Source organism: Rhinatrema bivittatum, chromosome 8 (assembly GCF_901001135.1).
Source record: "Rhinatrema bivittatum chromosome 8, aRhiBiv1.1, whole genome shotgun sequence".
NCBI classification, from domain to species: domain Eukaryota; kingdom Metazoa; phylum Chordata; class Amphibia; order Gymnophiona; family Rhinatrematidae; genus Rhinatrema; species Rhinatrema bivittatum.
Genome location: NC_042622.1, coordinates 6200390 through 6217474, shown reverse-complemented (window position 1 = coordinate 6217474; position 17085 = coordinate 6200390). Strand labels below are relative to the sequence as shown.

Below are 17085 nucleotides of genomic sequence, written 5' to 3'. Positions count from 1 at the left end.
CTTAACCTATGGCCAGCAGCATGGGTACAGACTCAATACGTCATTAGGGCTCAGGATCTAGTGTTGCCCCGATGCCAGGAGGAGCTTTCTCCTTCGAGGAACTGTGGACAAGCACCGATCAGCCAGTGGCAATGCCACCCCAGGAACAGAGACAGGCTGCATTGGTAACTCTCCGTTGTGCACATGCAGGGATTCCAACAGTGGCTCAAGGAAGGACGGTATTGGACCCTGTACAGTCAGTGCCCCGACACCAAAGCTCTGCACTGCTCTCTCCATGGCCAACTGCATGCATCTCTCCAGCTCCTCCTTGAAAAGAGCCAATGCCAAGACCGACTGGGACCTAGGAGGTGTTGTCACATCCTCTTCGGAACAGAGAAGAGGCTCGCTGGTGGGCATTGGAGCCAGTAGAGACTGTCACATACCCTGGGTATCGATGAAGGCTTGGCATGTCTTACCACAGCGATGCTTCAGGGGCATCACAGCTGAAACTGGTGCATCCCCGTGCCTGGCACTGTGCATCGCAAGACCAATGGCTATGCTTCCTCTGTGCTCAGATTGGTACTTCCCCGCTGAGGTCGAGGACGATGAATGCAATGTCTTAGACTTGGGAGAGGCAAATGATGGCCTGTCTGCAGCATGCATAGCAGTCACTGATGCCAATGGAATCGACGATCCCACCAAAGTTGATGGCTTGGTGTGGTTCCTTGATCCTGATGTCTCCGATGCCAATGGGCTGGCCTTCTCTAACCCAAAGAGTCACTCCATTTTATCAAGCCAGATCTTAAACCCTTTAGGGGTCATCTGGGCGTACTTGCTGCAACCCTGGATGTTATGTGATGCCCCCAGGTGGAGCATACATCAGTCATGGGGTCCGTGATCGGCATAGTCCTCAAGCACCGAGGAGATGGCTTAAACCCAGACATGGACATGCCAACTCGAAACAAAAGAGAGCAAACAATCGAACTTGATAGTGATGGCCTATGACAGCCGGCGGGCACAGAAGGCATCACTACCCGGGGGTGGGGGGGAGAAATAACTGCAAAAGAAAACTTACCCTTAAATGCTGAGAAACCTAGCTAAAGATGCTAAAGGGAGAACCGTTGATACTGTGCCTGAGAGATGAGAAAAAAAAGAGAGAAATAAACGTGAAAACACTTCAAGAAGTGAGAAAAAGTTAGAGACTCAATTGCCGTGACACATTAGACCAGGGGTGGCAAACTCCGGTCCTCAAGGACCACAAACAGGCCAGGTTTTCAGGATAACCACAATGAATATGCATGAGATAGTTTTGCATACATTGGAGGCAGAGCATGCAGATCTCTCTCATGCATATTCATTGTGGTTATCCTGAAAACCTGGCCTGTTTGTGGCCCTCGAGGACCTGAGTTTGCCACCCCTGCATTAGGCTCTGCGTTAAGAAAAGAAACTGAGGAAAATCCAGGTTCTTGCATGGTATAATGCATGCTGGGCATGCTCAGAGAGGCTCAGTCAAAGTTCTAGAAATGTTGACACAAGACTTCTGTGCCGGGCTCCACCCGATGAGGCCACCCATGTGTGAAGACTGCCATCCTGCTTGTCCTCTGAGAACTCATAATATAATTTGGTATCTGATGATTGGCAGGCCTGGACTGCATACATACCTCGGTGTGTCCGTGCAGACACCTGAACATACATCAGTAGGTGTGCACTGCGATTGTCTACGGGTCAGAACATATCATGACTCGCTATGCAACTCACCAGGAGATACCAGGATAAGTCATTACCTTTTTTCATAAGCTGAGCTCAGCAGAACACCATCAGGACCCTTAGGAACAATCCCCACCCAGATCTGGTGCTTGTCAATAACATGAGGATTCTCCAAGGGAAACAGGAAAAGGGCTAAGAGACAAAAGGAGAATATATGAAGCTCACAGCCAAATGCTCCTGCTTATAGGAAAACAGGTCATGAAAACCTCACATACCTGACAAAGAATATGAGATCATCACACAAAGCTGTAGGATACCTCTTAAAAGGAGAGAAAAGGGGATCCCACATACACTTTATCTTAAGACAGAGAAAAAAGATGGAATCCCCAAACACCAACACGCTGTCTCGACAGACAGCAAGGGATCCCCCCCATACAGAACCGTTTCCCCGATAGCCAGCATGGGATCCCCCCATACAAAAGCATGGGATCCCCCCCCCATACAGACACGCTTTCCAGACAGCGAGCATGGTATTCCCCCCCCCCCCCCCCCATACCGACACACTGCCCCGACAGACAGCATGGAATCCTCACATTCTAATATGGTTCCCTGATAGAGAAGGTGAAATTACTTCTTACCTGATAATTTCCTTTCCTCAAAGTAAGGCGAGCCAGTCCACACCAGTGGGTTGTGCATTCCAACCAGCAGATGGAGACAGAACAAAGACTCGCTGATGTCACCCTCATTTAGCTCTGCTCAAGCACCAGCCAGCCAGTATTTCTCCAAAAGCAAACTGTGGACATTAACCACTAAACATTAACAATAATATCGCATCCTACAAACACTATTCAATCTAACCTTATGGCTTCTTTTCTTTTAATTTTTTTTTATTTTAAATAATGGAAACACTGGACCCAGCTTCGCTAACAATAGCCCCTTAGGATAATCAGAGTAACTTAGAAGAACGGAGCTCACTTACTCAATTTGTGGGCATCCAGCTGCATGAAAGATCCTGGACCCTCATTCCTTTCTGGACAAGGATCTAGCAACACAGAAGAAAGTCTGCCAACTCAAGGCAGGAAGGTGGACTGGCTCGCCTTACTTCGAGGAAGTAAGGTAAGAAGTAATTTCACCTTCCTCTTCATCCACGCAAGCCAGTCCACACCAGTGGGATGTACCAAAGCTACACCCCCAAAGGGCAGGAAGCTGGCGGAGGCCCAAGCAACACTGCCCTAGCAAAGGCAGAATCCTCCTGCGCCGCCACATCCAGTCAATAGTACCTGGCAAATGTATGCAAAGACTATGTCGCCGTGCTACAGATCTCTGCCGGAGAAGGCAAAACGCAATTCTGCCCAGGAAACCACCAGAGCCCAGGTTGAATGCACGCTGACATGTCTCGGAAGAGGCTTCCTGGAATCCACATAGGCTGCTGACATTACTTCCTTAATCAAACAAGCCACTGCGTCTCCTTCTTTATCCCCCCCGATGAAGAACAAAAAGCCTATCCGATTTACAAAATTAGTTTGTAATCTCCAGAAAACACAGTATGTGCCACCGCACGTCCAATGGCCGCAATTTCCTATACTCCTGACCATCCATATCCTATCCAAGGATGGTAGCACAACTGACTGGTTTAAGTGAAATTCTGAAACCACCTTCAGAAGAAAGGCAGGTACCGTCCGAATATGCACCTTATCCGGAGTATTAATCCAAAAAAGGATCTCTGCACGATAAGCCTTGCAATTCCAAAATCCGTCTTGCAGAACAAACAGCGATCAAACACACAGTCTTCAGAGTCAGTAACCACAAGGAAATACCCTGGAGAGGACAAAAGGTTGAACTTGCCAGCAAGGAGAGAACCAGATTCAAATCCCACAAGGTAATGCAAGGGAGGTCCAAGGCATTTTACTCCCCTCAAGGACCTAGATTCATCTGGGTGAGAAGAGAGCAGTCTCCCCTGCACACGGCCCCAATAACACACTATAGCAGCCACCTGCACCTTCAGTGTGTTCAAGGCTAATCCCTTACTCAGACCTTCTTATAAAATTCCAAGATTAAGGGAACAGGTGCCAAAGCAAGCAAAGAAGCGCGATTCTGACACCAATGCTTAAAACACCCAAACGTAAATCTATGCCAAGGAGGTGGAAAACATGCACACTCTCAAAAACGTTTCCATCACTGCCCCTGAGTAACCTCGCTTTAAGAGCCTAGACCTCTCATGGCCAAACGTTAAGACATAACAACCCCCAAAGAGGGAGTTGCTAAGGATTCCCTATCAGAAGACGACGCAGATCTGCATACCATGGCCTGCGCAGCCAATCTGGGACCACCAGAAGCACCACACCTGGATGTCGTGCTATCTTCTGCAACAAACAGCCGATCATGAGCCATAGCGGAAACGCATAGAATATCTTCTCTTGCGGCCATGCCTGAACTAGGACATCCACTCTGAGACCTTGAATATCCCTTGTTAGACTGTAAAATGTCTCCAATTTTGTATTCTTGCAAGTCACTATTAGATCCAGAAAGGGACACCCCCAGTAGTCCACGATAAGACAAAACACTTCAGGAACCAGTTCCCATTCTCTTTGATCCAACTCGTGATGACTGATATAATACGCCTGCACATTATCTACTCCAGGTTGACAGTGCATGTAAATGAAGTTCACCCACGCAGAAGGATATCCATTTCTAGAGAGACTTGTTGACTTTGAGTTCCTCCTTGGTGATTTATGTACACTACCGCAGTTGCGTTATCTGTCATAACTCGTGCCGCCTTTCCTTCTAACTGGTCCGCGAACTGAAGGAAAGCTAGTTGAATCGTCCATGCCTCCAGTCGATTGATGGACCAAGTCGTCTCTTCAAGAGTCCACTGCCCTTGTGCCAACTCCTGACAGTGTGCTCCCCAGCCCTGGAGATTCGCATCCATGGTGACCACCAACCAGTCGGAAGTCTCTAAATCCATACCTTTTTCTAGATGCTCCCTTAACTACCAGAGAAGCTTCTGCATCACCTCTGGCGGCAAGGCCAGCATCACATTATACTCCTGAGACTGGAGATTCCATCAAGAAAGGCGAGACCGCTGCAGAGGACGCATATGAGCACGTGTCCAAGGTACAACCTCTATTGTCGTGGCCATAGATCCCAATATCTGATGATATGATCAGGCTGATGGGGAGATCACCGCACGCAGGGCCTGGACCTGACCCCAGATCTTCTGAATGTGAGACTTCGGGAGAAACACCTTGCCTTGCGCCATGTTGAACCAGATGCCCAGATACTCCAGGACCTGAGATGGTTGCAGGTTGCTGTTGGCTAAGTTCACTATTCACCCCACGTGCTGCAATAACTGAACCACCCTGGTTGTCACTACTTGGATCTCTTCCAATGACTTAGCTCTGATTAGCCAATCATGCAAGTACGGATAAACCATAATGCCCTCCTTTCTGAGAAATGCGGCCACGACTACCATCACCTTGAAAAAGTCCTGGGTGCCGTGGCCAAACCGAAGGGTAACACATGGAACTGGTAGGACTAACCTTACACTGCAAAGTGCAGATATCACTGATGCTGCTTACGAAATGGAATATAACGGTAAGCTTCCAATAGGTCCAGAGAAGTAAGAAATTCTCTTTTCTTCACTGCCACGATCACTGATCTTAATGTCTCCATCCAAAAATGGGTAACCTAGAGGGCCCAACTGACCACCTTGAGATCCAGAATAGGTCAAAACGAATCCTCTTTCTTGGGAACCACGAAGTAAATGGAATAATGTCCTGTGCCCTCCTGATCCTTTGTAACTGGAACCCCTGCCTTTAGGGCAGCAGTTACAGCGTGACCTGGACCGCTGACTTTACTAGAGTTGCAGGGGGAAAACCATAAAAGCATCTGAGAGAGGATGGATAAGTTCCAAAGCGAATCAGTCGTCACCACTTCCAAAACCCACTGATCAGAAGTGATGTGGGTCCACCTCTAATAAAATGAAGACAGACAACCACCTATCTCCGGCACCGGAGGATGAAGTCCCAAAACTTCACTGGGAGGAATGCAGGGTTCTGGAGACGGAGGCACAATCTTTGCCTGGCTTCCTTAGTCGAAAGGATTGAGATATCCAAAATGTCCGAGATCTTTGACTGCTCGAACCTCTGGAGGACTGAAAACGCTGAGAACTCCAAAATCGCCCCTTGGCTCGAGAAAACCAGGAAGTTGAGTTTTTATCCTCCAGTAACCAAGGACATTTCAACTCTCCCCATTGATCCATCATCTTCTCTAACTCCTCTCCAACAAGAAGCACCCCTTAAAAGTAACTTTGTAAGGTTCGATTCTGAAATAGTATCAGCAGACCAGTTCCGAAGCCACAGGAGCCTATGGGCTACAATCACCTACGCTACCCCTTAAGCCACCGTGCATGCTAAATCATAGCCAGCATCTGCTAGGAAGGCAACTCCCGGCATGGGCCATTTTCTCCCAGAGCTTCCTGGGCTAACTGGAACCTAGCCCTGGCCACCATACAACAGAAAATGGAGATTTGGAGATTCATGGCCTGCTTCAAAAGAGCCACAATCTTCCGATCTTAAGAGTCTTTTAAAGCTGAACCTCCTTCCACTAGAATGGGATACAATCTTGCTAAGGAGCGACCTTGTTTAAAATTAGCCTCAGGTGCGCGCCATTCCAAATCTATCAGCTCCTGGACAGCTTCGTGCAGAGGAAATATCCAGGATGCCTTGCGCAAGTTGATCATTACAGGTTCCACTTCGGATCTTTGGTTGCTGCTGGTAAGATCTCCTCACACCTGTTGCGTTCGTGCCTGTTCTCGCCCTCGCTCCACCCTCTCTACCTTAGTGGCGACTCTTTTCGGGTCTGACTGACAGATGCTGCTACGGTTTCTCCTCGCCGTACTTCCTGGAATCTCCGGGCTGGCCTGACGCTGCGGATCTGCCATGTTCCTGATGACGTGAAGGCGCGCGCGCTCCAGAGTCTATACCAGCAAGGGCGCGAACCTCGGGGGCGTCCCCCTGTAATGACGTCATCCGCTTCCAACTTAAAAGGTCTTTGCTTGCAACTACAAATGGAGTTAGCAAGGACTCTGTTGGACTAGCTTCGGCTGTCCAAGACTACTTGCATGGGGAATTCTTTCTCCGCTGCTCTGCCTCCACAAACTTACCAAGGGGTACCCGCTCCTCGGGGGTCCCGTTTTCTCTTCTTGATTTCAGATTGCTAAGACGGGATCCGGTACTCGCTCCTCGAGGGCCTACATCCCTGAATGCTCAGAAGACTCCTTACTACCTGGAAGCGATCACAGACGTGAACACTGAGTTCTATTATAGATAGGAACCGGTACTCGCTCCATGAGGGCCTATGTTTCTAATCTCCGAAGACTCCCTTCTGTCTAAGACGTTATTGCAGGTACGGAGATCGTAAGTCATTATTGCAGATTGCAAATAGGAACCGGTACTCACTCCACGAGGGCCCATGTTCCTAAAACCTCTCTCAACTCTCTTCTATTTCAGAAGCTATCGCATACCTAAATCTGGTGCACTACTATTTTAGATTGCAGATAGGAACCAGAACTCGCTCCACGAGAGCCTATGTTTCTAAAACTCTCCTTTGGCAGAGTGATCCATATCTTGTTGCCAACTCCCTAGCGGACTTATAACAGATCGCGAACTCCTAGCAGCGGATTGATAACAGATTACTAACTCCTCCCTCTCCTGGAGGAGCTCCATAACAGATTGTTAACTCCTCCCTTTCAGGAGGAGATCTATAACAGATTGCTAACTCCTCCCCCTTCCAGAAGGAGATCAATAACACCACCCAAGGGCTTTCAAGGCCTGTAAAATTAAACCGGACATATCGTCCCTGAGAAAAAGCCACAACATAGTTCTATGAGGCTCAATATCTGGGGGAATCTCCCCCCCCCCCACCCCCAAAAAAAAAATTCAGACTCCCCATCTGAGTCTCCTGAAGGATCCCTGTCCTCCCCTTTTCCCTCTGTCTGCCTCCTTCTCTTCTTCCTCCTGGAAGGGGACAAGAACTCCCTGGAATGCTTTCTAGGTCCTAAGGAGGGAGACTTCTGAAGCAGGAGATCCCTAGCCTCTTCCCAGGGAGCTCCCTGCCCCGACAGAAGGCCTGGAGACTCTTAAAAAATCCCACCCACAAAATGGCAGAAAGATCCATCCCCGGAGTAAGGAAAATGCTCTCGGAGCCCACTCCCGAGGGAATCGGCAGGAGAGAGGGCGGGGAAGACTCCTCAGCCGCTCTGATAGGAGTCACTGCCACAACCTAGACACACACTATGAGACCCCCTGGGATTAAAGACCCTCATATGGCAAACTGAGCAGATGCTGCTCCCCCGATGCCATGAAACTCTCTCTCTCTTCCTCTAAAAGCCGAGCCAACGTGTCCCACCATGCGCCTTAGCAGTTCCTGCCGCATGTGGCTTTGCCGGTTCTAAAATTAGCCCCAGAGCCCTCCTGAATCGAGCGGCTGTGATCGCAGCTGTCTCCTTCCCGGCTTGCAAAAGATTGGGCCGGCATTCGCTGCCAGCACAGATTGAGGTGCAGGCTTTTTTATTTTCAGTAAACTTTCCATAGACAAACCCAGCCAAATAAGAAAGAAAGGCAGGGAGAGACTAGAGGGAAGAAAGCAGGACCAGACAGAGAAGAGGACAATGCAGCAGGGCTGAAGCCAAGACCTCCTTACTCTACCGATCTCTTCTGCTGCCCGGAGCAGGGCGAGCACTGCAGCCTTCACCTCACTCCTTTCCTTTTTTAGTTTTTCTTCTCTCCTGATATTGGTTCTCATGACACTCGACTGAGGGAGGGAGCTACTGCTTTCACCACAGGAGGTCAATCCGGCCTGTTCAATCCATGCAGCCAAGATCCACAAGAGCGGACGTATATTCAGCACCTGCTGGGGACGGAGCAGAACTGGCTGGCTAGTGTCCGAGCAGCGCTATATGAGGGTGACGTCAGCGAGTCTTTGTTCTAAGTCTCCATCTACTGTTTGGAGTGCACAACCCAATGGTGTGGCCTGGCTTGCCTGGATGAAGAGGAGCATAGGTTCTTCTCTGACAGACAACAATCCCCACACACCAACGTGCTATTACAGAAAACAAGACGTCCTCACATACTGACATACTGTCCCTGACAGACAACAATCCCCACACACCAACGTGCTATTACAGAAAACAAGACGTCCTCACATACTGACATACTGTCCCTGACAGACAACAATCCCCACACACCAACGTGCTATTACAGAAAACAAGACGTCCTCACATACTGACATACTGTCCCTGACAGACAACAATCCCCACACACCAACGTGCTATTACAGAAAACAAGACGTCCTCACATACTGACATACTGTCCCTGACAGACAACAATCCCCACACACCAACGTGCTATTACAGAAAACAAGACGTCCTCACATACTGACATACTGTCCCTGACAGACAACAATCCCCACACACCAACGTGCTATTACAGAAAACAAGACGTCCTCACATACTGACATACTCTCCCTGACAGACAACAATCCCCACACACCAACGTGCTATTACAGAAAACAAGACGTCCTCACATACTGACATACTGTCCCTGACAGACAACAATCCCCACACACCAACGTGCTATTACAGAAAACAAGACATCCTCACATACTGACATACTGTCCCTGACAGACAACAATCCCCACACACCAACGTGCTATTACAGAAAACAAGACGTCCTCACATACTGACATACTGTTCCTGACAGAAACAGGACCCTGAATCACAGCTCACTAAGAGAGGAGCTGGAGTCCTCACACAGGCTGACTGGAAACTTACATTTGCATCTCCATGGCAAAGGATGAAAGTGGAGAGAGGGTACCACTGGTAAGAATGATGGTGCGAACCCCCTGACGTACCAGCTCCTGCATACTGTATCCAGGGCTGAAACACCAGTAACTCAAAGTCTTCCCTGCACAGAAACAAAACATCATTCTCAGACTGTGCCAATAACCAAGTGAGAGGAGAGAAGAGCCACATCACAATAATCCTAACCCAACCCCACAGCCAAGCCCTCATCCCAATCCCGCCTAAACCTCAGCCTCTAATCTCATCCCACACCAAAAACATCAACACACCAACACTCCAGCCACTGATCTGCCTGTAACACTAGGAGGTAAGGGGGAAAGGCCCGCTCACTGATCTCACTGTAACACTAGGAGGTAAGGGGGAAAGGCCCACTCACTGATCTCATTGTAACACTAGGAGGTAAGGGGGAAAGGCCCCACTCACTGATCTCATTGTAACACTAGGAGGTAAGGGGGAAAGGCCCGCTCGCTGATCTCACTGTAACACTAGGAGGGAAGGGGGAAAGGCCCGCTCGCTGATCTCACTGTAACACTAGGAGGTAAGGGGGAAAGGCCCGCTCGCTGATCTCATTGTAACACTAGGAGGTAAGGGGGAAAGGCCCACTCCCTGATCTCACTGTAACACTAGGAGGTAAGGGGGAAGTGCCCACTCACTGATCTCATTGTAACACTAGGAGGTAAGGGGGAAAGGCCCGCTCACTGATCTCACTGTAACACTAGGAGGTAAGGGGGAAAGACCCACTCGCTGATCTCATTGTAACACTAGGAGGTAAGGGGGAAAGGCCCGCTCGCTGATCTCATTGTAACACTAGGAGGTAAGGGGGAAAGGCCCGCTCACTGATCTCACTGTAACACTATGAGGTAAGGGGGAAAGGCCCGCTCACTGATCTCATTGTAACACTAGGAGGTAAGGGGGAAAGGCCCGCTCACTGATCTCACTGTAACACTAGGAGGTAAGGGGGAAAGGCCCACTCACTGATCTCACTGTAACACTAGGAGGGAAGGGGGAAAGGCCCACTCGCTGATCTCATTGTAACACTAGGAGGGAAGGGGGAAAGGCCCGCTCGCTGATCTCATTGTAACACTAGGAGGTAAGGGGGAAAGGCCCGCTCGCTGATCTCATTGTAACACTAGGAGGGAAGGGGGAAAGGCCCGCTCGCTGATCTCATTGTAACACTAGGAGGTAAGGGGGAAAGGCCCGCTCGCTGATCTCATTGTAACACTAGGAGGTAAGGGGGAAAGGCCCGCTCGCTGATCTCATTTTAACACTAGGAGGTAAGGGGGAAAGGCCCGCTCACTGATCTCATTGTAACACTAGGAGGTAAGGGGGAAAGGCCCACTCAGCTGATCTCACTGTAACACTAGGAGGGAAGGGGGAAAGGCCCGCTCACTGATCTCACTTTAACACTAGGAGGTAAGGGGGAAAGGCCCGCTCACTGATCTCACTTTAACACTAGGAGGTAAGGGGGAAAGGCCCACTCACTGATCTCACTGTAACACTAGGAGGTAAGGGGGAAAGGCCCACTCACTGATCTCACTGTAACACTAGGAGGTAAGGGGGAAAGGCCCACTCACTGATCTCACTTGTAACACTAGGAGGTAAGGGGGAAAGGCCCGCTCGCTGATCTCACTGTAACACTAGGAGGGAAGGGGGAAAGGCCCGCTCGCTGATCTCACTGTAACACTAGGAGGTAAGGGGGAAAGGCCCGCTCGCTGATCTCACTGTAACACTAGGAGGTAAGGGGGAAAGGCCCACTCCCTGATCTCACTGTAACACTAGGAGGTAAGGGGGAAGTGCCCACTCACTGATCTCATTGTAACACTAGGAGGTAAGGGGGAAAGGCCCACTCACTGATCTCATTGTAACACTAGGAGGTAAGGGGGAAAGGCCCGCTCACTGATCTCACTGTAACACTAGGAGGTAAGGGGGAAAGACCCACTCGCTGATCTCATTGTAACACTAGGAGGGAAGGGGGAAAGGCCCGCTCGCTGATCTCATTGTAACACTAGGAGGTAAGGGGGAAAGGCCCGCTCGCTGATCTCATTGTAACACTAGGAGGTAAGGGGGAAAGGCCCGCTCGCTGATCTCATTTTAACACTAGGAGGTAAGGGGGAAAGGCCCACTCACTGATCTCATTGTAACACTAGGAGGTAAGGGGGAAAGGCCCACTCACTGATCTCACTGTAACACTAGGAGGGAAGGGGGAAAGGCCCACTCACTGATCTCATTGTAACACTAGGAGGTAAGGGGGAAAGGCCCGCTCACTGATCTCACTGTAACACTAGGAGGTAAGGGGGAAAGGCCCGCTCACTGATCTCACTGTAACACTAGGAGGGAAGGGGGAAAGGCCCACTCACTGATCTCATTGTAACACTAGGAGGTAAGGGAGAAAGGCCCACTCACTGATCTCATTGTAACACTAGGAGGTAAGGGGGAAAGGCCCGCTCGCTGATCTCACTGTAACACTAGGAGGTAAGGGGGAAAGGCCCACTCACTGATCTCACTGTAACACTAGGAGGGAAGGGGGAAAGGCCCACTCACTGATCTCATTGTAACACTAGGAGGTAAGGGAGAAAGGCCCGCTCGCTAATCTCATTGTAACACTAGGAGGTAAGGGGGGAAAGGCCCGCTCGCTGATCTCATTGTAACACTAGGAGGGAAGGGGGAAAGGCCCGCTCGCTGATCTCATTGTAACACTAGGAGGGAAGGGGGAAAGGCCCACTCACTGATCTCACTGTAACACTAGGAGGGAAGGGGGAAAGGCCCACTCACTGATCTCATTGTAACACTAGGAGGTAAGGGAGAAAGGCCCACTCACTGATCTCATTGTAACACTAGGAGGTAAGGGGGAAAGGCCCGCTCGCTGATCTCATTGTAACACTAGGAGGTAAGGGGGAAAGGCCCGCTCGCTGATCTCATTGTAACACTAGGAGGTAAGGGGGAAAGGCCCGCTCGCTGATCTCATTGTAACACTAGGAGGTAAGGGGGAAAGGCCCGCTCACTGATCTCACTGTAACACTAGGAGGTAAGGGGGAAAGGCCCACTCACTGATCTCACTGTAACACTAGGAGGGAAGGGGGAAAGGCCCACTCACTGATCTCATTGTAACACTAGGAGGTAAGGGGGAAAGGCCCGCTCGCTGATCTCATTGTAACACTAGGAGGTAAGGGGGAAAGGCCCACTCACTGATCTCACTGTAACACTAGGAGGTAAGGGGGAAAGGCCCACTCGCTGATCTCATTGTAACACTAGGAGGTAAGGGGGAAAGGCCCTCTCACTGATCTCACTGTAACAATAGGAGGTAAGGGGGAAAGGCCCACTCACTGATCTCACTGTAACACTAGGAGGTAAGGGGGAAAGGCCCACTCACTGATCTCATTGTAACACTAGGAGGTAAGGGGGAAAGGCCCGCTCGCTGATCTCACTGTAACACTAGGAGGTAAGGGGGAAAGGCCCGCTCGCTGATCTCACTGTAACATTAGGAGGTAAGGGGGAAAGGCCCGCTCGCTGATCTCACTGTAACACTAGGAGGTAAGGGGGAAAGGCCCACTCACTGATCTCATTGTAACACTAGGAGGTAAGGGGGAAAGGCCCGCTCGCTGATCTCACTGTAACACTAGGAGGTAAGGGGGAAAGGCCCGCTCGCTGATCTCACTGTAACATTAGGAGGTAAGGGGGAAAGGCCCGCTCACTGATCTCACTGTAACACTAGGAGGTAAGGGGGAAAGGCCCGCTCGCTGATCTCATTGTAACACTAGGAGGTAAGGGGGAAAGGCCCACTCACTGATCTCACTGTAACACTAGGAGGTAAGGGGGAAGTGCCCAGATACAGATCTCATTGTAACACTAGGAGGTAAGGGGGAAAGGCCCGCTCGCTGATCTCACTGTAACATTAGGAGGTAAGGGGGAAAGGCCCGCTCACTGATCTCACTGTAACACTAGGAGGTAAGGGGGAAAGGCCCGCTCGCTGATCTCATTGTAACACTAGGAGGTAAGGGGGAAAGGCCCACTCACTGATCTCACTGTAACACTAGGAGGTAAGGGGGAAAGGCCCACTCACTGATCTCACTGTAACACTAGGAGGTAAGGGGGAAGTGCCCAGATACAGATCTCATTGTAACACTAGGAGGTAAGGGGGAAAGGCCCACTCACTGATCTCACTGTAACACTAGGAGGTAAGGGGGAAAGGCCCACTCACTGATCTCACTGTAACACTAGGAGGTAAGGGGGAAAGGCCCGCTCGCTGATCTCACTGTAACACTAGGAGGGAAGGGGGAAAGGCCCGCTCGCTGATCTCACTGTAACACTAGGAGGTAAGGGGGAAAGGCCCGCTCGCTGATCTCACTGTAACACTAGGAGGTAAGGGGGAAAGGCCCACTCACTGATCTCACTGTAACACTAGGAGGTAAGGGGGAAGTGCCCAGATACAGATCTCACTGTAACACTAGGAGGTAAGGGGGAAAGGCCCACTCACTGATCTCATTGTAACACTAGGAGGTAAGGGGGAAAGGCCCACTCACTGATCTCATTGTAACACTAGGAGGTAAGGGGGAAAGGCCCACTCACTGATCTCACTGTAACACTAGGAGGTAAGGGGGAAAGGCCCACTCACTGATCTCATTGTAACACTAGGAGGTTAGGGGGAAAGGCCCGCTCACTGATCTCATTGTAACACTAGGAGGTAAGGGGGAAAGGCCCACTCACTGATCTCACTGTAACACTAGGAGGTAAGGGGGAAAGGCCCGCTCGCTGATCTCATTGTAACACTAGGAGGTAAGGGGGAAAGGCCCACTCGCTGATCTCACTGTAACACTAGGAGGTAAGGGGGAAAGGCCCACTCACTGATCTCACTGTAACACTAGGAGGTAAGGGGGAAAGGCCCGCTCACTGATCTCATTGTAACACTAGGAGGTAAGGGGGAAAGGCCCACTCACTGATCTCACTGTAACACTAGGAGGTAAGGGGGAAAGGCCCGCTCGCTGATCTCACTGTAACACTAGGAGGTAAGGGGGAAAGGCCCACTCACTGATCTCATTGTAACACTAGGAGGTAAGGGGGAAAGGCCCACTCACTGATCTCATTGTAACACTAGGAGGTAAGGGGGAAAGGCCCGCTCACTGATCTCATTGTAACACTAGGAGGTAAGGGGGAAAGGCCCACTCGCTGATCTCACTGTAACACTAGGAGGTAAGGGGGAAAGGCCCACTCACTGATCTCACTGTAACACTAGGAGGTAAGGGGGAAAGGCCCCACTCACTGATCTCATTGTAACACTAGGAGGTAAGGGGGAAAGGCCCCACTCACTGATGCCCACTCGCTGATCTCACTGTAACACTAGGAGGTAAGGGGGAAAGGCCCGCTCGCTGATCTCACTGTAACACTAGGAGGTAAGGGGGAAAGGCCCACTCACTGATCTCACTGTAACACTAGGAGGTAAGGGGGAAAGGCCCCACTCACTGATCTCATTGTAACACTAGGAGGTAAGGGGGAAAGGCCCGCTCACTGATCTCATTGTAACACTAGGAGGTAAGGGGGAAAGGCCCGCTCGCTGATCTCACTGTAACACTAGGAGGTAAGGGGGAAAGGCCCGCTCGCTGATCTCACTGTAACACTAGGAGGGAAGGGGGAAAGGCCCGCTCGCTGATCTCACTGTAACACTAGGAGGTAAGGGGGAAAGGCCCGCTCACTGATCTCACTGTAACACTAGGAGGTAAGGGGGAAAGGCCCACTCACTGATCTCACTGTAACACTAGGAGGTAAGGGGGAAAGGCCCACTCACTGATCTCATTGTAACACTAGGAGGTAAGGGGGAAAGGCCCACTCACTGATCTCATTGTAACACTAGGAGGTAAGGGGGAAAGGCCCGCTCACTGATCTCACTGTAACACTAGGAGGTAAGGGGGAAAGGCCCGCTCACTGATCTCATTGTAACACTAGGAGGTAAGGGGGAAAGGCCCGCTCGCTGATCTCATTGTAACACTAGGGGGAAGGAAGAAGAGTTCAGTCGCTGATCCCATTGTAACACTATGGGGTAAAGAGGAATGGCCTAGTGATTATTCCTGTTGTAACATAAGGGAGTATGAAGGAACGCTCCAATCACTATCTCACTGTACACTAGGAGGCGAGAGAATATGAAATCCAGAACCTTCTACTGAAATCCTGCTTACAGTGCATGAGCGCAACTGCTTCCCAGAACAAAGACAAAACTCAAGATTAAAGGAAAATTAGTTTCTTACCTGATAATTTTCGTTCCTGTAGTACCAAGGATCAGTCCAGGACACCTGGGTTGTGACTCCGCACCAGTAGGTGGAGACAGAGCAAAACTTGTGGGCGGAGCCATATATGCCCCTGTGCCAGTCACAGCCCCTCAGTCATACGTAATGTCAAAGTAGCAATGCAACAAAACTGGCTAGAGAATCCACTTCCAACCCAAAACTTAGCACCAAACTCCTAACCGGCCTCCCCAACCGGGAGCCAAACAAGCGATCAACAGGACTAAGGATAATGATGATGATGATGAGCGGGCTCTCCGTTACTGTAGCGAAGCCCTGCGGGCGGGATCCTGGACTGATCCTTGGTACTACAGGAACGAAAATTATCAGGTAAGAAACTAATTTTCCTTTCCCTGTACGTACCAGGATCAGTCCAGGACACCTGGGATGTACCAGAGCAAAACTTACCTAGGGTGGGAAGCAGAGAGGCCCGCTCGGAGTAGCCCCTCACCAAATCCCCCGAAATCGGGAGTCCGGACATCCAACCGGTACTGCCTGATAAAGGTATGCATCGACTGCCAGGTAGCCGCCCTGCCAAACTCTTGAGGCGATACCTGAGCTTCCGCCCAGGACGCGGCCCGGGAACGAGTCGCAATGAGCCCGAAGACCCACTGGAGGCGGCTTACCCGTTATCAAGCACGCGGAGCCAATGTCTCCCTTAAGCCAACGCGCGACCGTCGGGCGGGACGCAACTGCCCCTTTCTTTGGCTCCGAGAATAAAAACGAACAGATGGGCGGCTAACCGGAACGGATTAGTAACCTCCAAATAAGGAAGAAAAGACCTCCGCACATCCAGTTTCCGCAGTTCCCTGAACTGGGGATCAGTGGACTCCCCGACCCGAAACGCCGGTAACTCCACTGACTGATTCACGTGAGAAGACGACACCAGTCCGGGAAGGAAGACGGGACCGTGCGCAAGAATACTCCGGAATCGGAAATCCGCAAGAACGGTTCCCCCTAGGTCAGCGCCCGCAACTCCGAGGTACGCCGAGCAAAAAAACACCGCCTTCAAAGAAGGTCCATTGAGGTGCCCGCTTTAAAAACTCAAAACGGAGCCGAGCCAAACCGTAGTTGAGGGTCCAAGCCAGACAAGGGGAACGCAACGGAAAACGGAGACGTTAAGCCCCCGAAGAAGACGGGAGATATCCGGAGGAAGAGCCAGAGAGAGTTCCCGGACCTTACCCCGCAAACAGCCAAGCGCCGCCACCTGGGCCGCAAGCGAACTGCACGCCAAGCCCTTGGCCAGACCGACTTGAAGCAACGGTA

The 17085-nt window shown here is 50.7% G+C and overlaps 1 protein-coding gene across 1 annotated transcript in view; it reads right to left on the bottom strand.

Annotated features, from left to right (window-relative positions):
- RTEL1 (regulator of telomere elongation helicase 1) overlaps positions 1 to 17085 on the bottom strand; it is a 267031-nt gene that overhangs the window by 183484 nt on the left and 66462 nt on the right. Inside the window, 3 exon segments of the mRNA XM_029611145.1 lie at positions 1764 to 1861; positions 1863 to 1878; positions 9518 to 9650. Coding sequence (XP_029467005.1) covers positions 1764 to 1861; positions 1863 to 1878; positions 9518 to 9650 — 247 coding nt within the window.